Here is a 24326-nt window from a genome sequence, read left to right as displayed (position 1 = left end):
TCGCGAGTCGGGAGTCATTTCGCGATATAACGCCGACTCAGCCACTTTTTGCTCGTCGGCCTCGGCTCCTCCTTGTCGTCCATTATCATACACCGAGGAATCCATCGAGCCGAAACGTGAATTCGTTGCTCGGCATTTTTCACGCCGTCCAGAATCTAGGGAACGCCGGACGGACACCGATGGCTTTTTGCTTCGATCGGACAAATTCGAAGCGAAGTCGATACGAACCAGGCACGTAGGCACAATTTATATACTCGTTGGAATGGGTATGAACTAACTTTATGGAAATAATTTAGGATCTCTTTCCTCTGGAGGTTATTCTATCGCAAGGATGGCTTTCAGGTGTATCAAGGAGCGGAAAACTGATAGTGGGTTGAGAAGGAAGGCAGTGCATCTAAGACTGGCACGTACACGAGGCGAGGGGAGGAGACGGGAAAGGGGTCGAAGGTACCGTGCAAATCAACGTCTAACATTTACCAAGGCATACGTTCAAAATCCTGCTTACAGATTGCAGGCAGCGGATTACGTTCAGCTGGTAACTCAGGGTGTATCGCGAGCCATGCGGAAGGAGAGCTAGAGCGAGCGAGAGAGGTGTATAGAGGGTCAAGCGGGAGTGGGCGAGACGGAGCTATGCGTGGCCCGAGTAGTGGAAAGAGGACGTCCCGGATCAGACGCTCGAGACGTGAGCACAAAGGTGAATTCGTTTGATGGAAGAAACCGTCTTAACCGATGAAAATTTCAAGGCGACGTCTTCTTCATCTTTCACTATTCAGTTAGATGCGCATTTCACGCCAGCTTAGCTGTTTTTAAATTTTAACGGATTGATGAACGTGGATCCCCTAAAAATATGGCGACATGGATGAAGGAAGTTGCGCGCCAGCGATGGACGCTCTAAAAGAAATTCCCATAAACCGTGGAATGGGGAAAGGGATTCGGAAACGTCTTCTTAACTCCGTTTTTTTACTTTTAGATTTTCTTTTGGACGCGTAGACTCAGGATGTCGTAATTCGCTAGATGGGAGTGGCCGCAAGGTGCCGCGTTCTTTTTCGATTTCTCGGACGCAGGCGCCAGAGAAGGCTGCAGAAATTAGAACCATTACTAATGGCGACGACAGAAAGCAACGAGCATAATTTGCGGGCTTGCTCGAGCCATCGGCAAAGCGAAGTTTACGCCATAAAAAGCGAGGTCCGGGAAACTTTTGCGGTACTCCGCCGGAGTTTTCGCGAAAATCGATGTCCACCGTTTGAGCCTCGTTCTGGGTCTCCTGGGAAATGGGTGAATAAATAAATCTCGGGACCGCTCCTCTCGGTGAACGAAAGGTCGGTCATGTGCGAGCTACGAATTATTCCCATGCAACTTCTATGCCATATTCTCGCCAAGGGTAAACAGTTGACAACTGGAAGTAAAGTGTTCAAAAAGTTGGACTACTTAAACGCTGGTCCGAATAAACCGTTTTATTCGCTCTACACATTGGTGGTTGTTTTCACTTCACGCTTCCTGACGTTAAAATTTAAGAGCAACTTGTTCCTATGAAAATATCTTCACTCTGGCGGATTATCGCCGCGAAGTATACGGAACGGAACCTCAATAAGATTGCACTCAGTTTTTCAGCGTAGAAAACAATGACGGGTAATAACCGCCTCCGGGGGTTACTGCCCACGTAACCTATATATCTTCTATTTTTCCAACATCCGTATGCAAATTTTAGAACGTAAGAGCTGAATCCTACATTTCCGATTGTCGGACACGACGATAGGGTTTCCGAGCTTTACGGCATCGCGCGGTGCAATGTGTAATATAATCGCGAACGCCGTAATAAAGGTAAATTATTTACCCGAACGGAATTAGAAGCAGTTCCTACAATCGCGACGTAAACTTGAAAATAATGCTCGGCAAGAATTTGAGCGCGCCTACTTCGCGCACACGATTCTTTGCCGGAGTCTCCGTAATATTTCTAGGGTAATTCCGGCTCGATTTACCGGATCCTGACGAAACGTCGGATTTCCTGGGTACATGTAACCGACTTTCTAGCAAAAATATTTCCTCCTACGGGAACTTATACAACAAAGCATTCCGGAATTTCGAGTCGCAAATTTGATGCCTGAAAATTCCTCCGCGTCGTGATTTACCCAGAAACGATGAACCCTCTCATAGGATTAATAGAGTCGGGCTTCTGAACGGGAAATATAAAAACGATAATCGACGTTTCCCCCGCCCGGAGTAAAGGCGGTATCGCATCGATAAACTTCGCGAGGGAGGTCCTGCGAAATGTAATTGCGGCCGACGAATCCGACCGAACGTGAAAAATCGGGCGGAGCTGAAATTGGACTCTGTTGTTCGATCGCCTAATTTTCTCGCTATCTTTTAAATTGGGTTTTGGCTCGCTCGCCCGGCCCGCTGGCTCCAACGGGCGTCCGCTCCAGGGGAAGTGGCCGCCCATTGGCTGCGATAACGGCACCTCTCTTCAGCGGATGGATCTACGCCGTTGCCAACGATAAGAATGGTTAAATGCCGGCATTAGCGCCCCGATGATGCCAGATAGGTTTAATTCGCTCGCGTCCTCCCCGGCTTGCTCTTGCTCTTCTTTGATCGTTAAGCGCCGTCCACAATAATGAGCGTTTTACCTCCCTTCGGCGCGTGAACGCCTCTCTTTTCGTCTCCTTCAAAGCGATTTATCATGGTTTTCTTCCAGGCGAATTATTTTCTTTCAGAAATGCGCGTTTTAAGGTGAAGTGAAACCCCCTTCAAATCAGTCGATTCGAATACAACACTTTTTTTTAAGGGTATTAGACCAAACTGTCCGAAACTTTGACACACCACTCCTGATCATCTAAGAGTTGTCCTGACACATTGAAAATTTGGATTTTTCAACAGAATTTTTTAACTCAGTCCAGACCAGAACCAAAATAGCGTCGAGCTCTGATATTTCGATCGATATACAATTATCGAAGGCTCTGATATGAGAATCGAAAGGGTCGGGACAATTTTACGAGAATTTAGAACACTTTGATAATCGATAAACTCGCATTTGAACGGGATAAAGGCAAAAAAAGTGTTGTATGCGCTTCTATGCTAAAACGATGGTAATACGAGGTCTCGGAGTGAAAATTTAATTGACCTGGAAATCACAGATGGCGCAGGGGGTCCCTCCGCAGTCAATTAGGGCCTCGGAAAGCATGAATCCAGAGGATTTCTGGAGTTTTACTTCGATTTCTTTATGATTATTGTACGAAAACGACAGGTGGAATATGCCATTTGGTACAATACACAATATAATTCGACCCAGCTGTCAATATAAAAACGAATGGCGGCAACGTAGGCATTTAGAAAAATCTTCTTTATCGACGTCGATCAAGTTCCTCGACGTGTTTCACTTCACCTTAAAGCGCCACTTCTCCGCTCGGAATCCATTGACCTTTAATAACGTGGAAACGTCCAGAGGAATATATTACCGACTCGAGTGGTCATTGCGGTGGTAAGTGTCGATCGTGATTATTTATTAAATAGAGTACTGTTTACAGGGACATCCTGACGGATTTACAAACTGCACGGTTTGCCGCAATAGCCGAGAGCGAACTGCGCCAAGTTTACGTGGGACGGTGGCGGTGCTGAACAATAGTGTTGACGACTTCTGTATAGTTACGGCTCGTAACGAACCGCCATAAAGGTGGGTTCTCATCGTATTCGATGGTAATCCTCTGGTTATATACCGAAGAATACCACGAAATGTTCCCTTGAAAAACCTCCTCCTGGAAAGCGTAGTTTTGTCGTAATCGGTTCATCATTTTCCGTGTTAAAAAATTACTGAATTTTTTAATCCTTGATTTCCTTCTCATGAAAGTTTAAAAAGGAAGTAACCGTTTATTATCTGAATTCGTTTGTTGCAGTATTACCGACCGATTTGATGGAAATAATTATTCGCAGAATGTCTGATGAATTTAAAAATGGGTTTTCCTATCAAAGGAATCCGTGGAGAACCCCTGAACTGCCCTGGCTATAAGTTCTTCTTCGCTCTCTCGTGGGACACAATCCGCGGTAATTTCCAATCGTGGGACTAAAAATTCCCCTCGCTCGCTCGATTTTCAAAAAGGACCACGAAGAGGAACACAATGCAGGAAGTGGGCATGTCCTCGAGGATCCTGGTCCTGCTTCTGCTTTTAGTTCACGGAGCTCAGGTACCGATACTTCGAAGCTTCGGAAAATAAACTCCCGTGAATTTCTCAGCGAAGGAAAAAGAAACGTAACGAGGTAAACCAACAAATGGTCGCCACCCTCGGATAAATAACAATTCCGAGGAAAGTGTAAAATGAAGTACTGAATTATCGATGTAACTGAACTGACAAAACTTACTGCATGTAAAAGTCAGTCGGGTACATCCTTTACCTAAGTGCTCTTACGTGCCTCCGGAGAGCTGAAAGTCTTTTGTAAATTTAATGGGCCGTTTAAGGTGCTCGGGCTCAACTTTTCCCGGGCTCAGAGGTTTGATTTGTTGGTTGCATCTCGTTGAATAATCACGATCGTTACCTCGGGATGTGTCGGTTGAACTGTCAAGACCCCGGCCTCTTGAGAGCGTCGAAACTCGGTATTTCATCCCACGAATCTCGTTTTTTAGTCATTCCGGACGACTGCGAAGAACGTCTTTACCAACGTCAAGGATTTTGTCGTGAAGGCCTTCTCTAGCCTCGAGACCGAGGTTAAAAGGATTGCGAATAAAGTGCAAGTGACAATGAACGAGCTCCTGGACGGGCAAAAATCGCCCAGAAGAAACATTTCCTATATAATGCCACCGACAAAAGGTCGGGTGTAGCCAAAATTCGGGAGTGAGTCCAATCTACCGCTAAGGTGTATTTAAAAAAAATCCCCGAAATCGATGGATGGATCCAGAAATATTTAGTAGCCAAAAAGTGGCCTATAGATGAACCTTGAGAAAAGGTAAATTGCACATCAAACGCTTACGTTTATTCCAATGAAACATAAATCAAATCCACCGTGCTCTTCCTACCTGCCTCTGGTTACCGAAATCCAGGGGTCCTTTGTGTCCCCGAAGTCGTGAAAAAAAGAGAAAGACGCTCTCCGCGAGTCCCTCGCTTAATCCCCAAATTTGTCCAATTACTTTCCCCAAGTTAAACGCCGTTTCCACCGAGGGGGGTTTAATTCGCGACATTACGAGGAACAGTCGTTTTCTTTATAGGATCGCAGCACGCCGGAGATCCTTTAAGGTCCTTTACAATGCTGTCCATTAGTCGGGGTCGCCCTAAAACCCCGCGCCCCCTGGCGACCTCTCCTCGCCCTGGTCGCTCGTACCTTAAGTCCTGTTTGCACCGGGCAAACGCGACCTACCCCAACCACCTCCTAATTCCCCTCGACCCTCCCAGAGACCGACTCCAGGAATCCCCACACCCGTGGAAATTGCGGCGTAAGTCAGCCGCTATCTGAAACGGCGTAAGTCAGCCGTAATCAGTGCTCGATGCGAAGTCACGAACCTCCGACGTCCCGATCGGCCGGTCCGTGACCGTGATATCTGCCGAATGCCGATTCGCGCCTCTAGCCTCTCTTCGGACACGTCTCGAGGCGAGTTGGCTTCTGCCAAAAAGTATGACAAATGCCGAGATCGATTCTCTTTGTCCGAGCGCCGCCGATAAGGTCCAGTTACTGACCGATTACCTCGAAGATTTCGGAACTTCCAAATAAGCCGCTCCGGGAATCAGAACGCGACATTCGGCGGAATTACTGCGTAAAAATGGCCGAGTTAAAGGATCACTTTTCCCTGGGAACTTGGAAATTGGTGCCAGGACGATAACGACGTCCACTGTACAGTAGCCGTAAATTTGCCGACCTAAGGGCTAGTCCCAGAGTGGATTTCCGAGGAGATACGGAATAGGCCCTTCGGGACACGAAAGTGCGGAGAAAGGTTCAAGTGGAAAGAACGGTCTTTTCACGGCCACTTCTAACCGGGGTTGGTTAAAAAATTTTCTCGCGAGGGTAAAGCGACGCCGCAATTTGCCTTTGGAGCGATTCGATGACGGAATGACCGGGAAACATGGGCGCGAACTTGGGAAAGGAGCTTCGAGACGTACCGTGGAAGACGGAACCAAGTAAAGGGAGGTACTTTATACCGTGATAATTTTTTTCTTTATACCGGTTAAAAAATTTTCTCGCGAGGATAAAGCGACGCCGCAATTTGACTTTGGAGCGACTCGATGACGGAATGACCGGGAAACACGGGCGCAAAACTTGGAGAAGGAGCTTCGAGACGTACCGTGGAAGACGGAACCGAGTAAAGGGAGGTACTTTATCCCGTGATCGGTAAATACGCCGAGTCCCTCATCCGATTCCCCTTAAACTCGTTTAAGCAACTTTTACGCGCTCGGGAATTTCATGCCGGGATCGAAACTTGGATCGGAAGAAACTTTCGATTTCGCGAACGGTCGGCGAGTGGACCGAAGTGATTCTCGCGTGCCGATCGGCGTCGCGACGGGTCGTGATCGCCGGAAAGGGAAGATTCCCCGAGACAGGGATCGGGAAAGTTGCAGTTCGCGAAAGAAAAGAAAGCAGCCCGGTCGTGGTAAAGTAAGAGAGAAAGAGCCCGGGGAAAAGTTCAGCGGGCACTCACGGTAATTGGTAATAAATTTGCGACGCCCGATAATTCGATCTACCTATAGAACCGAAACGAACTTCACCTGCGATCGCCGACCCTATCGACACCATTGCGTTTCCCATCGAATCGATTTTCCCGGCAGAAAGACTCGCTTCGTCAACGAATCAATTACATGGGGTAGAACGTAACAACGTTATCCTGGCCATTTTCCTTTTCGATCCCCGGTGTCGCGCAGACTTATCGAAACCGAGTCCAAGGCCAAGTCGGTTTCCGGGTGAATTTTCCGGAAAAGCGGGCCAGCCGATGGCGACTCGTCGATTAAGACCACTCTGGACTCGCAACTTTGCGAGAATTTCCCGCGGTTTATTCCTGGAGAGAGCGTCTCGTCCCTTGGCGGTATCGAGGGCAATAAAACCGTAATATTCGACGGAGCACATGACGTGACGGTCGCATTGCGTTACGAACGGCGAATCGTAATTCGGCCAATGGGCTCGTCGAGTCCATTGCGCTTCCCCGAGCGCGACAATTTGGTATTGTCGTGGTCGCGGCCTGTGCATCAGAGCAAAGTGCCCCGCCGGCTGGGAAATTCGTGTTTTTCCGCGTGAAAATAACCCAAAGCCCGGTCCTCCGGCAGACCAAAGCCGGGCAGGGGTGCGGCCAAAGCGCGCAATAAGCACCGACACGCGAAATTGCGACAACGCCGGCCGATAAATCAAAAGAGTCGCGCCCCGGGACGGGGCCTTAAGGTGAAGTGAAACCCCCTTCAAATCAGTCGATTCGAATACAACACTTTTTTTTTAAGGGTATTAGACCAAACTGTTCGAAACTTTGACACATCCCTTCTGATCATCTAGGAATTGTCCTGACACATTAAAGATTTGGATTTCTAAACAAAATTTTTTAATTCAGCCCAGACCAGAACCAAAATGGCGTCGAGCTCTCGTATTTCGATCAATATACAATTATCGAAGGCTCTGATATGAGAATCGAAAGGGTCAGGACAATTTTACGACAATTTAGAACACTCTGGTAATCGATAAACTCGCATTTGAATGGGACAAAGGCAAAAAAAGTGTTGTATGCGCTTCTATGCTAAAAGGATGGGAATACGAGGTCTCGAAGTGAAGATTTAATTCACCTGGAAATCACAGATGGCGCAGGGGGTCCCTCTGCAGTCAATTAGGGCCCCAGAAAGCATGAATCCCGAGGATTTCTGGAGTTTTACTTAGATTTCTTTATAATTATTGTACGAAAACGACAGGTGGAGTATGCCATTTGGTACAATACCCAATATAATTCGACCCAGCTGTCAATATAAAAACGAACGTCGGCAACGTAGGCATTTAGAAAAATCTTCTTTATCTACGTCGACCAAGTTCCTCGACGTGTTTCACTTCACCTTAAATCTCGATCCTATCGAAAAACGCGGGACGAATCGCATCGGCCATCCGCAAGTGGAGAATCGCCCTGGCCCGCCTACTCGTCGGATCTCCGGTCGGCGTCTTTTTTCATCCCTTCGCTTTTTCTCCGGTTTTCTCTCGAAATCAGGAAATCGCGGAGAATTCGATTTCCGGCCCGGCGGCCGGGTCGCGCGATCGATTCCTTTTGACTCATTTTTTTTTCTCGCTCTTCGGCGGCTCTTTTTTTCTTTCGCTCCACCCGCGCTTCGTTTTTCCCCCTTTCTTTCCTTTTCCACGGACGCGCGGAGTCACTCCGATGTCCTCGGCGCAATTTCTGCCGGATTTTTCCAATTTTCCCAGCTGTCCGGACGACGCCTGCCGTCCTGACGGTCCCTCCACCGCCGGGCGGCGTCGACGTCGAAATGCCGCCGCATTGTTGACGGCTTGTGTTCGCGATATGGTCGCGCGTCTCGTTATTTTTGATCTAAAGCTTTAACGAGATCAGGAAAACACCTACACCACGACCGGACGAAAATCCGACGTTACGAGATCCCGCCGACGTCACAAGATCGTCAGAAGGCGACGCCGATGTCCTCGAAATGTTCGGATTGCTCCGAATTTCGGATGCTGCGGAAAAGAAACGGCGCAACAGGGTCCGTTCCGACTTCGTCGGGATTACATTTTTTTCGAAGTACTCTTGTACCTGGACAAAATTTATACTGATAATTTGCAAATCCCCCGCCGTGAGATTACGCGAAATGTATATAATTTACAAATTGAAAAGTCTTACGGTATCCGGCCCATTAGCGGCGAGAAAATCTCAGTAGAACCGCGAGTCAATGCGACTACGGTAATTACGGGCTGGCAACTTATTGCTCATTTGCAAAACCTACGCATTGCCGGTACCAAATTATACACATCGGTGATACGACTTCCGTTCAGTTAATTCCGTTAACACGCAATAAATTACCCCGGAGTGTCTACGCTCGTTAATGGCACGATCGAATTAGTGCGAGAAATGTGATCAATCTTTTTTTCTCCGATTTTTCCGGGTGCCGGTTAATCGGGTTTCGAAATCACTCGAGATTCTCTCCGGAGCTTTGTTGAATTTCCTCCTCATCTTCAGGCGATACGCGATATCGCGCGAACACAGTCCAGGAACAACGTGCCAATCAATCGTTACGAACGAAGGGGGGCCATCGGACGTTGTCCAGATAATGACTTTCGGGACATGGAACAACATTCGGGATACATATAAGATGACCGCAGTGGAGAACGACTCAGTTCGAGATTTTCTGAAGCAGTTCGAAGAGTTCGTCGCAGAAAGTTTTCGAGGGAAGACCGAAAGTAAAAACTCGGTCGAGCAAGATGTTCCAAAAAGTGGTCGCCTGTTTGTTAATCTACGTCTTCTTCGCGATGAAAGTACGTCTGTCAATAATATCAAATTTAATTATTAATTAATTAGATTAAGTTCGCTTAAAAAAAATGTCATTCCACCAAGTCGGACTTAATTTCGATCAATTCGCGAATGGGTCGATCACCTCCTCGATTGCGTTCCCATTTGGATGGTTAAATCGGTAAATCGATCCAGCCTTGTTGGCCGTGTCGATTCGAATAGCGTAGTTCGGACTATGTAATTCGATTATTACATCCGCTTAAGGTGAAGTGAAACACGTCGAGGAACTTGGTCGACGTAGATAAAGAAGATTTTTCTAAATGCCTACGTTGCCGACGTTGGTTTTTATATGGACAGCTGGGTCGAATTATATTGGGTATTGTCCCAAATGGCATACTCCACCTGTCGTTTTCGTACAATAATTATAAAGAAATCTAAGTAAAACTCCAGAAATCATCTGGATTCATGCTTTCTGGGGCCCTAATTGACTGCAGAGGGACCCCCTGCGCCATCTGTGATTTTCAGGTGAATTAAATCTTCACCTCGGGACCTCGTATTCCCATCGTTTTAGCATAGAAGCGCATACAACACTTTTTTTGCCTTTGTCCCATTCAAATGCGAGTTTATCGATTACCAGAGTGTTCTAAATTGTCGTAAAATTGTCCTGACCCATTCGATTCTCATATCAGAGCCTTCGATAATTGTATATTGATCGAAATATGAGAGCTCGACGCCATTTTCGTTCTGGTCTGGGCTGAATTAAAAAATTTTGTTTAAAAATCCAAATCTTGAATGTGCCAGGACAATTCTTAGATGATCAGGAGGGATGTGTTAAAGTTTCGGACAGTTTGGTCTAATACCCTTAAAAAAAAGTGTTGTATTCGAATCGACTGATTTGAAGGGGGTTTCACTTCACCTTAATTCGCGAACGCCTCGGAATTTCCTACGGGGGCAAATTCATTTTTTACTCGGACATCCACGGAGAGGGGACGTTATCTCCGTGAATTTGGTTTGACGGTTCGGGTCATAATTCGCAAATAGTCGGACATGTTCGGCGTCGATTTTGAGTCACAACTCGGGCATGCTCATTGAAATCGAGACTAGCCGTCCGTGCAACTGCACGGCTCGAGTTGAAATATGTATGGCGGATTCCGTAACGTGTCGCTAGCTGATAATTCGCGAACGGTCAATATCACCGGGAGCTGACGGTATTCGCGATTTGTAATTTAATCGCGGACAAGCGATCGCGATCGGCAATAAAACACCTCGTTGAAGCTGCGCGGGATCGCCGAAGGAGGGAGGAAGAATAATATATTCGCGTGGGTTCGAAGAGGATTAACGATGCACGAATAACCACGCCCCGGTTAATGAAATCCTGTTAGAGGAAGCGAATAAAATATCACGAATACCGAGGAGGAAGGACGCTGGGATTACTTTTTGCAATTTTTTTTTTTTTAACATTTATGTATTTTTTTCATGTCCGCAGGTGCAGGGCGACATATTGAGCGAGGTTGTTACCCCAGATCAGGTATCGGCCTTCCGGACCTCTTTGCAGCAGGTCTTCGGAGGACCTGGACAAGTCATGGACGTCGTTTCCAACAGCGCGTTCTCCGCGTGGGAAAATCGACCGGACCTTCCGATCCCGCTACAGGTGCCACCCAGTATCCTGGCTTTGCGAAATTTGGCAGGACAGCTACCCACCCCGGCGTCTCCAGCGTCTCCACCGGCTCAGCAACCTGTTCCGCCGATAGAGAAACGATAATTCATACCTCCAACTTTCTCCCTGGGCAGTCGGAAGAAGACCCATCACGCCACGTTGGATTCCTCCGAGTTGCGGCGCTCCGACGGAGCGTCATGCCCGAGGGCACTGAAAATTAATAGTTTGAATAAATGCAAAGCAAAAGCGCCTGTTAATCTATGACTGCTCTAGAAATGAGCCGTTCCAAGCTGGGAGCCAACCTTTGCCGAGGTAATTCCGACGCGGTCGAAGAAGCGTATATTACCTGTCCGCATACTTCCACGGACATGGTGCGATTACGAGTTCGCGAGAAAATCCCCGACATTGCAGTCACACGCGGATGTTTAGTGTGAATTAATAAATCGATCGGCTCGTATCTTAACGTCCTTGCGCTCATTTCCCTCGGCGGCGTGTTCACCGATCTGGAGCAATGTCGGCGAGGGCGTAACGTTAATTGCCGATCGGTTACCTAGACGGCCGTTTGCGTGCGCGGATTTGCGATTGCGCCTTGCTCAAGGTATTTCGAATTTTCAGACGCGTCTGAAAATTCAGATCGTCAATTTTCATTTGTGGCTTTATTTAAAAAAGGCAACAATGAATTTCCGGCGACGGATTAGTCGAAGTCGCTGGACTTTTGGAGCGCGAGCGTTCACCACTTGCTGTAAGCTGGGACCCATCGTCTGTTAAAGTCCCATGGATAGGATCCACCGGTGGTAATGGTGCCGGATGGTCCAGAAATGACGGTTGCCGGTACCGAAGGTCCCGAGATGGACACCGATCCCGGGGAAGGTCCCGCGATCGCTATGGGAGCCGGACGAGTCGAGATCGCAATGGGAGTTGGACGTCCAGCTGGCCATCTTGGAGCGACGAGGTCAACTTCCGGTGGGCACCTCGTCACGGGGCGATAATCCTCGCGAATTACGACCGGAGCAGACGAAGAGCCGTCGATCACCGAGGAGCTCGCGACTGCACCTAAAAATGCAAACGTTTCGTAAGGATGTGTAATTACCTCCTCTCAGGAGGAGGAGGTAGGAGGAGGAGGTAGGAGGAAAGGACTGATACACGTGCCGGTGCCGCTGAAAGTCGGTTATTTAGAAGAGGACATTAAACCGGATCATTAAACGGAATAATTATAAGTATCTTTTGAAAGAGAATGGCTGCCATTACGGTGAAATAAAAGGAACTGGAGCTCGGTGAGAGATTCCATTCAGCCTCGCCATATAGAACGCCGTGACGTGCGGTAATGCCCCCCATCGTTATTATCCACTAAACCCAGATACTATTTTTCCTAGTATGCATATGCAAACATGTCAGCAGGGAAATCCCAGAATTCTGATTACCGGACACGAAAACGGTCGTTGCTGCTCGGCAATACAGAAGTGTGGCAGTGTATGACAATCGTAAACACGGCAATAACGACAAGTGGCTTACTTATACGAAATTGGAACCCGTTTCCACAGTCAAGGCGTAAACGATGAAACCGTTTTTTGCAACCGTTTGATCGTACCTACTTCTCGAGGGCGATCCATTACCGAGTCGTTCTTACGCTTTCGAGGTAATACCGGTAAGGAACGATTACTCGTGCAGTCGATATATCCGTTCCAGAGTAGGAGCAGCATCCTGCCTGACGTGACTATATCCTGCATCTGAAATTAGGTCGGGGACAAGGTTGCCGAGGTTGGCGAAGGTTGCTGACCTTTGACAAGGACTGGACTGCCGACCGGCCCCAGGACGGAAACTGGACCCGAAGAAGCCGAAGCCAGGGCACTGGGTGCACCCGAAGCGTACGCTCTTGCATCCGCAGTTGCACCGGAAGAGCTTCGGAGGATCGGGCCGGACAATATCGGCGAAATGGCTGGATCGTCCACCAGGACGGCTCCATCGGGATGCCCCGATGATGCGCTCGCGGATGCGGATGCGGAAGACCCGTACGTGGAGCTTTGTGCCGAGCTTACCGCAACTGGTCTCTCGGTGGGTCCGACTACTGCATAGGGGACTCGATATGAGGCCCGATATGGACTCTCCAGATAATAAGTCCTCTCCGATGGGCCTGTTTTTCAAAATCATACAGAGGACCGAGCACGATAAATACATTGTAGCTTATCGCTAGAAGGAGTGCAGGTTTGTGGGAGAATAATTAGGCATGGTAATTATTTTTTCGGAGCAGTTTTTATAGAGGAGGATTAGAATGTAGGATGAATGAAGAAAATTTCGTTAAAGTTCGAAACGATGTTGCAGGGGTTGTCGGAAGAGGGGAGGCTGAGCGCACCTGCAATTCTGACGGCGCTGGAAAGGGGACCTTTGATCACGACGGGTTCAGAGGCTGGTCCAGCGGAAACGCTTGATGCGTGGGCAGTTGCTACGTTGGAACCCAGGTTAACCGCAGGTACAATTCTGTGAGCCGGCACGGCGATGATTCCATCGTTATCGGAAACCAATCCCACCGATTCGTGATACGGCCAGACGCTGCCGTACGCCGTTGCCAGGAGTACCGAAGCCACCAACTGCAATTGCACCCGATAGTCGTAAAATTAGATAAAGTTGAGGCGTAAACGAGGTTTTTAGGTACGGACGTGCCAAGGAGAGCATCGAGGAGACCCTAGGGTACGAAGGACGAGAAATGTTCTCGATATCGGATCCGTTACGTTTTGATAAAAGACTCGTACGTCGATAACAGGGTGAACGGGTCCACGATTGCGACGGGGGCGTAATGGAAGATGGTGTAAAGGGAATTACGAGAAATAAATGAAATTCATTTTTCCGAAGCCAGCTAATATATTTCCCCTGGCGGAAGGTATTTATAAGAGGGCGAAGCGGGTACCTAGCCCGAAGGTGCCCGTACTCCCGACAGTTTAAGATCGTAAGTACGAAGCATGGTGTGCACATAGGTGCCCTTTTACGGTACATCGTGATCTCTCTTGGCGCATTCGAATCGTAGGTGGGAGCTGGCAAACGCGAAGTGGGGAAAATCCCATCTTTTTCCTTGCCATTAACAGTGCAGTTTCCCCAGCACTTTTCTCGGTTTTTTCCCTCTTCCCTTCTCTCGCTTCCTCCGCGATCCTTCAGTCGCAATTTAACGCGCATCCCCGTAAAAGTGGCAGTAGTTTCGAATAAAAAATGTCAATACGCAACCGGAGCTCTTTGATCTCTCGAGTGCCCCTTGATTCGATAAACGGGATCGTCTGGTTGCAGCTGCAACTCCGATATGCAGCGGCTGGTGCAGTTACCGCTGCCCCTATATAACAAATTTGCGCCCCTTTTCCTTTCCTATTTCGCCGAGACACTTCTTTCCCCCTACTAAAAAAGTAGTTTCGTTCCGCACGGAGGGAAATGATTTATAACGCGGTAGGAAGGAATTCCATTTTCGTGCACACGGTAAAAACAACTGTGCCCAATAAAAATTAACATAATTTGTAGCCCCGCGCAGCGGTTCTCTCATTTCACCCGGAATCACCATCTTCTATTATTTCCGCTTATCCCGGAAACGGGGAAAATCGTAACTCGAGGGCATATTCCACGGCATGAAATTGCGATTCTTCCTCCAGTTTTTGCTGGGCCAATCCATTCGACGATAATAAAAATGTCTTTTTCATTTTTGATATCCAATAAATAATTTTTTTTTCTGATCGATTTAATCGATTAAGCGGTGGCTGCTCTTATCATTCCGAAGACTCACCAGCGACTTCATGGCTGGACACCTAATATCGGTCGAAAGTAGAAACGAAACTGTCACTCCGTCGCTCGGCAAATCAACGGCGTCGTCCCTGGACCACTGATTCGTCTTTCCTGAGATTATCTTGTTATATAGCCTCCTCGTGTGTGTCTTGTTTAGGTGATGGAAAAAATTACCACGCCCTGTTCCTTATGCAGGACCAGTGGAGGACGGTAGATGTCGGACAAGAGAATCCGACAAGGATGTCGCAACTGCCCCCACTCGCGAAGATGCAAAGATGGCGACGCTTCCATCATCGTGTTAACATTGTTATTAAAATAACTATCCTCATAGCGTACAATATTTATGTTACTTTTATGACGGCCGTGGGTTCCTTGGTAATATCCTAAGGAACAAAATTTAAGGACAAGGTTTAAATCGAGGGTGCTCGATTTCGTCCTGGCTTTCGAGCATGTGTACCGAACAAAACCCTTATTATTATGCAAGACGACGCCGAAACGTCGCTTAACATTGATCTCACGAAGGAACCCACTCGTAATCGATCGCAATTCGATCCATAATTATTTCCCAGGTAACCGTCCATGCAAAGAAATCCACCTTGATGCCAGATATCGTGACGGGTAATCCCGCGTAATCGCATCAGGATACGACCACGCACTTCGTCTACGCCTGAGAATTGTAAATATCACCGCCTCCTTAAATCTCGTGCAGCCTTGTACCTACTTTGTACTTTGGTCGCGAAGGTTGGGGAATCGCCATTTAATTTCTTAATCCGTTCAATTACGATTTCCTTCATTAACGTGGGTATCGATGACATTTAAAGGCGTGACATGGGGGATTCTTCTCCAAGGAAATTTTATTCCGATACATTTCTCCGGTGAATATCGTACAATGGTAGAGCAAGGTTGAATTACAAAGGATTTTTAAGATTATCCGGACGACCGGTTGAAATTAGTGCACGGTGAGTCGGAACTTCGACAATGCACTTCTGCTTCGAAGGGGAGCGCCTATCTTACCAACGTCAATTTCCATAGCGCCATACAGCATCGACCGACGATATCGAAGCTGGCATGCAAATCTAATTACTGCCTCGCTTAAACGTTACACGCCTCGATTTACCGCTGATTACTCCTGACTTTTTGCAAAAGTTAAGCCATGCTCCGGGATTGATCGGCCGCCCCAGCGCGGGATAAACTTCTGAAAACGAAGGTAAACCAATTGTCGGGTTCCAACTTCTTCTCGGGAGGTGGCTTATCGAGCTTAAGATTCTGGTCGGCTTAGAATCGACAAGAAAGCACCAGGAGGAATTACAGTACAGTACGTTAATTGCAGCACCCCGAGTTTCATGAAACTCGCGCCGGTACAGTTCGCAGATCATTTAACTCGGACGACTATGCGCAATTGTACGTCCAACTATGCGTATTTGCGAAAGCACCATTGCTCCCGAGGTCATTCTAACTTCTCGGGGGAAAGAGTATCCGAAGTTTCGGCTCCTGAAAAGTCGAGGACTTGCCTCGACCGTGTGTATAGAAATTGTGTCCGTAGGTAAGAGCGCATCGCGTAAACTTTGGAACTTCGAAGGGAGGCCCGACGATTGGTTGGCTGCTTTTGGTGGAATCCCTCGGAAGATGGCCTCGGATTCGCCGGGGAACAAGGACTGTTTCCGATGGAGCATGATCAAGGGCTACCAATAGCCATGGAATCCCAGGGGGCCATAAGGATACACCAGTGCGTGACCATGACCGAGGCTCGAGGAAATTATGGTACCGGAGGGACCGGCAATAATGGCGTCTCCTGAAACATCAATGCTCATGTAACAAATGATTCCTTCGCCTTTGTTCCCAGCCTTACCATTTATTAATTCAAATATTAATATGACTAATTAAAAGCGTACCAGCCGATGGTCCCACGATGGTGGCCGATCCAGCAGCAGGTCCCACCACGGAAACCGGCGGCTGTACAGGTCCAATTATTTTGGTGGCAGGTGCCACTGGTCCAGAAATTGACACTCCATTATGACCATAATCATCGTAATACACAACACCGTCATGGCCCCATCCGAAGTCCAGATATCGACGTAAGCGTTCCGGGGCGCAAGATGCGATGGTCACCGTCAGAGCGAGGATTGCCTAAAAAAATTCCATTGTATTAGCGATTCCATCTCCCGTTCGATAAAATACACCGAACCGCAATTACGGACAAAGTAACCCATGGCACAGGTCGCGATTACGACCCGAGCACCTTCCGCCACTACGCATAAATCCCACTTCCGATAATCCGCGACTTGATCCGCACTCCCCACCCGACTTGGATACGCAGATCAATGGATCGAGCTTTCATAGTAATTAGATCTCCTACCAGGTACTTCATGGCGTCAGCGATGTCACCTGGTTTCTTCGAAGATGGTGAGAAATCCACTCGACTGATGCACAATGTCGAGTCTCTTCGGCTTATATAGTGCATCGTCGGTGATGGCGGAACGTCCGGTATGCATCGTCCCCCGTAGAGAAGTTGCATAGGTAGTCGCTGGGTGTGGTTGTGGGATTAGAATATAATGAGAAATTGCCGATCCACGTGTCGATCAATGTCACCGTTTACCGGCCCCCGGTTACGACTTCGTGACGTTTAACTGGATCGATCATAACTTGCCGTAGCTGCAGCTGCAGTGTGGAGGTCGACCCGCGGAACAAGGTGCGCGGTTCATTCGTATCAGGGTGACATAACGCATTCGATCGGACGTTTACTCGAGGTACACGAGTTTTAAGTGCTCCGTGGGTACTTGCAAACGTCCGCGACCTGCATACCGATCGTTCATATCGAATTCCGTTAAGATTGAAAAATGAGGCGAATCGATAAACCGCCGACCGGTCCCGCGGTCATTGAATCCGTATCCCGGTGCATTCTGCGCATTCTCTTTCGCGTTATCTCGTCATTCTTTGGGAAGACTTTCACCGAGGAGTTCCGCGCATATTAAAAATCCTTAGAAACCGCAGGAGTCCGTCGGTCATTCGAATGGTATCTCGCGATACGTGGGCATGTCGATAGAACTCCGATGAACTCATCGGCCCCGGTGCATTTCCACGTCTGTAAAATAAGCCGTCGAATGAGATTCCCCGTTGCCGGGAAGGGTGCATCAGCTGGTGCAGCTAATTCCGCGGATGGCGAATCCGCGCGTCCTCGCACGGCAAACGCTACCCTGGAAATCGGACACGATGTCCACGAAACTGGTCAAATCGAATTAAACGCGGCTGCGTTTCCGTGCCGACGAATGTGCTTCCTCGTGTTAACGATGCAACGTTGTTGCCGACCGAACAAATTGGCACCGCGACTCTGCACGACGAGCACGTTGACGGGGACGATTGAAAGCGCTCAATGAGGAAATTCGACGGTTTCCGCGTTGCGGGGACTTTTTAGCGGTTCGGTTTTAGGTGGCACACCTTCGAAATGCACGGTTCCATGATCAAACGAGAAACAGTTGGACGTTTTAATTTTCATTTGGAATTTTAACGCGTCGACTCCGGAACGTTTGGTGTTCATCGAGCAATAGATCGTAATCCTTTCAACATCCCTAAGTACGGTCCAACGAGTCGCCCATTGTAAGGTGCAATTGCATCCTGGTACGACGTAATTCCCTGCGATGCATTGCACGCATTTCATAGATTGGTATGAGACATAACAATTCGGGCCACCAGGAAATGCATCGGTATGTTCCGAATCGAAAATGCTCCGACGTTCTACTGACAAATAGACCATCACGGATTTCACGTAAATGATATCCGATTAATCGACATAGCCGTTCGACGATACGTCAATTGAGTTGAGCGAAATTCCGCCTCGAAGGTATTTACCGACAGCGAATGTCCGTTTAATTGGAGAACTGTAAACACGGTTAATTGATTTATAGTTTCGATTAACATTTCTTACGCGATCTACGCGATATCAGGGTTGGACCGAAGGATTGTCTTTCGCGGTGGTTTTTTATTCGACGAAATCATGCTCGGACAAACGGCGCGGATTTTTTTTTCTCATATTCGTTCCGGTCGACCGGGGTTCCGTTGTCGGCAAAAACCCGTGAGCTTTGCCCGAACAAATTAAATGAAATTAAATTCGCCACGCTCGACACCAGAATTTTCCAACACCGCCGACGAGTCTGACGGCCGGATAAAGACGGGCACAAAGAAACTCGCGTTAATTCTTTTTCGAAATAGCGACGGCTCGTTATCCTGGCGTTATCGATCAGGACCGTTAGAAGTCCTTGGTATGCGATCGTTCGATTGGATAATTACAGCGTCGATGCAAAAACATGATCGCGCACTTCGGGCTCTTGGCAGTGAAACCATTAGAAAGTCGTCGGATCGATAATCGATAGCGCGACGCGCTCGGGTGGCAAAGATCGATGGGCTTCGAATCGAAGTCGCCAACTCACGGCTCCATCGAACGCATTAAATTTCTTTCCCCATGATGCGTATTAACGTTTAACCTTACTTTAACTCGGCCTCCGATCGCCGATCAAGTTCAGGAGAACTCGCTCGATTTACCATATTTCTCCTCCGTCTGACGCCGCGTCGAGATTATCACTTACGGCGGCACCTTCCGTTCCCGGTTTTAACGCAATTTTTATCTTTCCCGATACCCTCCCCACGGAATCGTCGAGTCTAACCGCCGATTCCTTCTTTGACGCGGACAAGAACCGCGAGATTGGAGTTGCAAGTCGGAACCGTCAATTCCTCCTTTGTCGGTTCTTATCAAAGGATACACTCGTCTTCGTTCCACTCGATCATCTCGATCAGGTGCTCGGATTACGGCCTTTACACAAGGGAAACTCCTGGCTTTACGAGCGAACCGTGGAAACAATCTTCCCCGACTTCGACAATCGAGAGGGCCGATCTCTCTTCTTTCCGCATCCCTCGACGTCCACGTCTCTCCCTCGAGTGGCGAGAACAGTGCCCTCTTCTTCAGGGGCAAATAATTTTTTTTCCTCCTGAAATATTGAAAATCGACATCCACCCTCTACGTCTCGACTCGCGGAAAGTCTTACCGAGTCCCAGGAATTTCATTCCTCGTCGATAAGCATTTATCGATACATCCTAAGAAGGGGAATTATCGACTTCCTCTGGTGGAGGCTCTTCAAGGTTCCATTGGTCGCCAATCAGCGGCGAGAGGGATGAATAAGGACATCGTGTCGGTCGTCGGTCCAGGACCTCGACGAGGGGAGCAGGGGCGGGGTTCCCTCGGGAATAAGAAAACTAGCCAGGGGACGGGACGCCGGGAGAGCGGAAAGAAGAGGAATCCCTTTTGAGATGGAAATCCGAAGTCGGCATAATTCTCGAAGCGCGGCCGGGTAACTCAAACAGTTTGGCACGCCATTGAAAGCTCGAAGCCCTACGGCGCCGCAGGGCTAGAGCGCGCTTCGGAAAGCTGCGCTCGGGAAGCTCCGGAAAGCTTCGAGTCGCGTCGCGACGCTGATTGAAAACGGAGATTAAAGGCGGAACACGGAGGCTCGGCTAGACTGGGCTCGCGGCCCCGCGACAAAGGGGAAGAAAATATATAGATAACGACAATCGCGCCGCTCAAGGAGAATACTCGACTGATTGGAGTGGCGTTAAAGCAATTTCCCATAATTACATAAGGTATCACCCACATCCGCCCAACCTCTGGATCCTCTGGACCGCCCTACCCAGCCTGGATCGGAATGGACGAGATAGGCGACCCGAGGTCTGCCCAAACCGAGGCCTTCGGATAGACCAAGGCTTACCGCGTTATCTGGGAATTTGCTTAGTGAAATTTTAGACAAATTAATAAATCTTTGGCGATTCTGCCGTTCCACGGACCTTGCGACGAGTTAGAATCGACTAAAAATTCGAATAATCGTCCACGGATCGACCGCAAGGAGCATCTCGTCACGTCCCGACGTCCCGAGGATTCGACGGCCTTCGACCGGACGATAAATACTGTATTTCGTTTTAAGGTGAAGTGAAACACGTCGAGGAACTTGATCGGCGTAGATAAAGAAGATTTTTCTAAATGCCTACGTCGCCGACGTTGGTTTTTATATCGACAGCTGGGTCGAATTATATTGGGTACTGTACCAAATGGCATACTCCACCTGTCGTTTTCGTACAATAATTATAAAGAAATCTAAGTAAAACTCCAGAAATCCTCTGGATTCATGCTTTCTGGGGCCCTAATTGACTGCGGAGGGACCCCCTGCGCCGTCTGTGATTTCCAGGTCAATTAAATTTTCACTCCAAGACCTCGTATTACCATCGTTTTGGCATAGAAGCGCATACAACACTTTTTTTGCCTTTGTCCCATTCAAATGCGAGTTTATCGATTACCAGAGTGTTCTAAATTGTCGTAAAATTGTCCTGACCCTTTCGTTTCTCATATCAGAGCCTTCGATAATTGTATATTGATCGAAATATCAGAGCTCGACGCCATTTTGGTTCTGGTCTGGGCTGAATAAAAAAATTTTGTTTAAAAACCCAAATCTTGAATGTGTCAGGACAATTCTTAGATGATCAAGACGGATGTGTCAAAGTTTCGGACACTTTGGTCTAATACCCTTAAAAAAAAGTGTTGTATTCGAATCGACTGATTTGAAGGGGGTTTCACTTCACCTTAACACAAAGGTAAGTCGGATCTTCTTTGGCCTCTTCTCCCGACGCGAGTCCCCTCGAGCCCGCGGGCAAAACCGAACCCGGCCCCTCTCCCAGATCCGGAAGCCGATCGCGGCCCAAAATCCGGAAATCGTTCCTAAAACGCACCGCCACCGTGGCGGATCTTGGAACGGGGTCCGGACTTCCGAAAACACCTCGGTGATTCCTCGGAAGCCGTAATATCCTATTCGGCGCGCATGAAGCATGAGGTTTACGACGAGCCATTTGTGGAGGTGCTCCGCCGTGAAATTTCAATTGTCCCGGGAACGTCGGCCCCGAACGATACCGAGAAAGGTTCCCCGATGCAATTACGTCTCCTGTTTCGCGAGAATCCGAGCCTGGTTTTAAGTTTCGCGTTTGTCTCGATGCGAGGACGTATAAGGGATCCCTAGAAGAGGTGATCCGAGGCGGAAAATCTGTATAAAAATCGGTACACATTGTTTTCTCCCAATCCAAATAAAAATCTCATAGGTATATAGTATGCGATTTATTGTGTATATATACGCAAAACATTGTTATGTACACACAAACACAGTGAGAGCATCGCGAAGAGGTACGAGCGGTAATGCGAAGAGATCCATCGTGTGCGATCAAAGTTTGAGGTCGGTATGGTTGAAGGGGATATCAGTCGGGTCGTCGAGAAGGTCCTGTTTCAAGAAGCACCTCGGTCGATTACCAGTGTCCACCGGCCCATCCACGAGCGATGCTGCCCACGCCCGCTGGTCCGGCCTGGATGCTGCCGGATGGTCCGGCGATGTAGGCAGGTGCGGCGATGGGTCCGGCCAGGGCGGCAGGTCCGGCTGCAGGTCCGGCCAGGACGGCTCCATGGACGCCTGCGGATTAACGAAATCGTGTCACGTTCCTGTCCATGGGGCCGGGTCGGGCCGTACTCGCGAGTCACCGGTGCGTGACTTCGACCGGTCGATTCTAATGATCCGAGAGTAATTCTTCCTTCTAACACCGGCCGATAAATACCGGGCCCGATAAGCTGCCTCTGACGGAATGGGCGCCATTCTCGGCTGTTCTCCCTCGCAATGGGGCGATCGTGGGTTGGGCGAGCCCCGGGGCTAATTTCTGAGGTTATGAACCGCGCAATAGGCTCGACGATCATTGAATCGGAATGATTTTCATCCGATGGCCGTGTCGCGCCCGTGACGGCCGATCGTAAATACCGGCGACAGAGGCGGCCTATAAGGAACTCGAGCTGAGAATTATTGCCAACCATGAGAGGTGGCGTGGGGTGATCGCGATCGAGAGGAATGCCTGGATCGCGGTGTCAGGTCGTGGGATGATTCTTTTCCGAGCTTTTTCTCCAACGAACTCCCGCAGTCGCAGGTGATCGCGAAAGCCGATTGATCTCGGAATGACCGATTCACGATAAAGGGGACCGAGGCAAAGGTGAGAATTTTTCCCGGGGGATAAATGCGAGCGTTCCTTTTTCATTACCACCGATTGCTAATCGTTGGAATTGTCCCGGGTTGCTAGCGGTATATTTATGGTGGCCGTAAATACAGGGCGGAGGAGTGACCCATATGTATCTCGACGCGAGAATTATTGCGTATTATGTGCGGTAGCGTAGGGTGATCGAGATAAATGCGAAGGTCTGCCGCAATTGCGGGCGGAGTTTGATTTGTGCCCGGACCCCATTAGTGGCGATTCGAATTGACGGAGAAAAAGATAGGTAAATGTACTCCGTAGTTCTAGGAGCGAGATCTCCCGAAGGGTTCCAGAAATGAATTACAAGAAACGAAATGAGTAAAAATTGCCAAAATTAGTAAAATGAGTAAAAATATGGAAAATTAGTAAAAAGGGAAAAATAACAATCTCGAAGACACTCACCGTATCCGTAGGCGGGAGCACCACCCCAGGCGGGAGCACCACCCCAGGCGGGCGCGACTCCCCAAGCGGCGGCCGGTCCCCAGCCTCCGTCAACGGCGGCCGGTCCGGCGACGCTGCCGGAGACGACGGAGGGACCGGCGACGGCTCCCGTGACGACTGCTCCTCCGTCGACGGCGCCGGAAAGCCTAGCGGGTCCGCGAACCGGACCGGCCAGAGACGCAGGGCCCACCGAGGGGCCGGCCAGGGCGGCCGGGCCGAGTGCGGGACCCGCCAGGGCGGCGCCGCCCCAGTAACCGGAAGGTGCCGCTGCCGCCACCGACAGGGCTGCTACGAGGACTACCAGGGTGTACATGGCGAGCGAGTGGATCGGGTGGATGTGGCTTCGGTGAGTCTAGTCGGTGCAGGTTGCCGGGTGTGATGTGACGCTTTGCCGGCAGTCCTCAGCTTTTATAGGAGCTTTCCTCCAAGGCGCACCACCGGGCCCGATCTTGCAGGGCGGGGCAGGACACGCCGAACATTCTCTCACCGACACTCCGTAGGCTTATCAGCGACCACGTTTGAGTTACCGGCGCGCTCGTGGTACGCGACACCGAGACGCGGGTCACGGGGTCCCGGATCCTGAGCCTTTTCAAAAATACGTCTTTAAGAATGTCGAGGCGACACGGCCGCGTTTGTCCAGGACTCCGTACTTGGTGGTCGTCGCGCATGGCGGGTCGACGTCGTACCCGGGGCGGCCATGTTTGCGGCGAGGACGAGGCTGGATTTTTAGCTCGCTCCGATTACGCTACTTCTCTTCCTCGTCGACGAGACGCGTTCCCAGGGTGGAACTTCGCGTTTACCCCTAAATTCGCGACATGACTTATGAACGGTCGCGTACCAAAAATTAATACGCACGTTTAATGCGTTTCGCGTGAACGTCGATGCGGACGGCAGGGATGATAAATCGAATTTATTTATACGGTTAAACAGCGACCGCAGACCGGACGTGAGGTTATGGATTTTGATCCGAGAATCGGGGAGGAG

General features: G+C 49.1%; 4 protein-coding genes and 1 long non-coding RNA gene across 5 annotated transcripts; 2 read left to right on the top strand and 3 right to left on the bottom strand.

The window, feature by feature from the left end:
* Positions 1-342: 342 nt before the first annotated feature.
* LOC105697538 lies at positions 343-1466 on the top strand. Its single transcript, XR_002762220.1, has 2 exons — positions 343-447; positions 508-1466. It is a non-coding gene; the product is annotated as an uncharacterized LOC105697538 (long non-coding RNA).
* Positions 1467-9277: 7811 nt separating this feature from the next.
* On the top strand, positions 9278-11514 carry LOC105697761. Its single transcript, XM_012421386.1, has 2 exons — positions 9278-9420; positions 10881-11514. Exons 1-2 carry the CDS (start codon positions 9367-9369, stop codon positions 11154-11156), a joined length of 330 nt encoding a protein of 109 aa, XP_012276809.1. The 5' UTR covers positions 9278-9366; the 3' UTR covers positions 11157-11514.
* A 174-nt stretch (positions 11515-11688) lies between these two features.
* Positions 11689-14953, bottom strand: LOC105697760 (signaling mucin HKR1). The gene is made up of 4 exons (XM_012421385.2): positions 14809-14953; positions 13402-13636; positions 12829-13182; positions 11689-12104 (listed from the first exon to the last, which is right to left on the bottom strand). Exons 1-4 carry the CDS (start codon positions 14818-14820, stop codon positions 11782-11784), a joined length of 924 nt encoding a protein of 307 aa, XP_012276808.1. The 5' UTR covers positions 14821-14953; the 3' UTR covers positions 11689-11781.
* A 691-nt stretch (positions 14954-15644) lies between these two features.
* LOC105697536 lies at positions 15645-17217 on the bottom strand. Its single transcript, XM_012420902.1, has 3 exons — positions 17164-17217; positions 16700-16934; positions 15645-16599 (listed from the first exon to the last, which is right to left on the bottom strand). The coding sequence occupies exons 1-3, from the start codon at positions 17173-17175 to the stop codon at positions 16490-16492; spliced, it is 357 nt and encodes a 118-aa protein (XP_012276325.1). The 5' UTR covers positions 17176-17217; the 3' UTR covers positions 15645-16489.
* Positions 17218-22072: 4855 nt separating this feature from the next.
* On the bottom strand, positions 22073-23655 carry LOC105697542 (tetra-peptide repeat homeobox protein 1). Its single transcript, XM_012420909.1, has 2 exons — positions 23343-23655; positions 22073-22285 (listed from the first exon to the last, which is right to left on the bottom strand). The coding sequence occupies exons 1-2, from the start codon at positions 23653-23655 to the stop codon at positions 22137-22139; spliced, it is 462 nt and encodes a 153-aa protein (XP_012276332.1). The 3' UTR covers positions 22073-22136.
* Between the last annotated feature and the right edge of the window lie 671 nt (positions 23656-24326).

The sequence above is a fragment of the Orussus abietinus genome, unplaced genomic scaffold (genome assembly GCF_000612105.2).
Source record: "Orussus abietinus isolate OABI.00-Male unplaced genomic scaffold, Oabi_2.0 scaffold39, whole genome shotgun sequence".
In the NCBI taxonomy this organism is placed as follows: domain Eukaryota; kingdom Metazoa; phylum Arthropoda; class Insecta; order Hymenoptera; family Orussidae; genus Orussus; species Orussus abietinus.
Note: the sequence above shows the minus strand (reverse complement) of the source record. Positions and strands in the feature narration are given on the sequence as shown.

What these genes read in the sequence shown, in the direction of transcription:
- LOC105697761 (XM_012421386.1), top strand. Translation starts at nt 9,367, where the DNA reads ATGTTCCAAAAAGTGGTCGCCTGTTTGTTAATCTACGTCTTCTTCGCG. An exon ending in ACGTCTTCTTCGCGATGAAA is followed by an intron (nt 9,421 to 10,880) that starts GTACGTCTGTCA and finishes TCATGTCCGCAG; the next exon opens with GTGCAGGGCGACATATTGAG.
- LOC105697760 (XM_012421385.2), bottom strand. An exon ending in CAGCGCCGTCAGAATTGCAG is followed by an intron (nt 13,183 to 13,401) that starts GTGCGCTCAGCC and finishes TTTGAAAAACAG; the next exon opens with GCCCATCGGAGAGGACTTAT. An exon ending in CAGTCCAGTCCTTGTCAAAG is followed by an intron (nt 12,105 to 12,828) that starts GTCAGCAACCTT and finishes TTGCATTTTTAG; the next exon opens with GTGCAGTCGCGAGCTCCTCG.
- LOC105697536 (XM_012420902.1), bottom strand. An exon ending in CATCGTGGGACCATCGGCTG is followed by an intron (nt 16,600 to 16,699) that starts GTACGCTTTTAA and finishes TTGATGTTTCAG; the next exon opens with GAGACGCCATTATTGCCGGT.
- LOC105697542 (XM_012420909.1), bottom strand. Translation starts at nt 23,655, where the DNA reads ATGTACACCCTGGTAGTCCTCGTAGCAGCCCTGTCGGTGGCGGCAGCG. An exon ending in AGTCGCGCCCGCCTGGGGTG is followed by an intron (nt 22,286 to 23,342) that starts GTGCTCCCGCCT and finishes GCGTCCATGGAG; the next exon opens with CCGTCCTGGCCGGACCTGCA.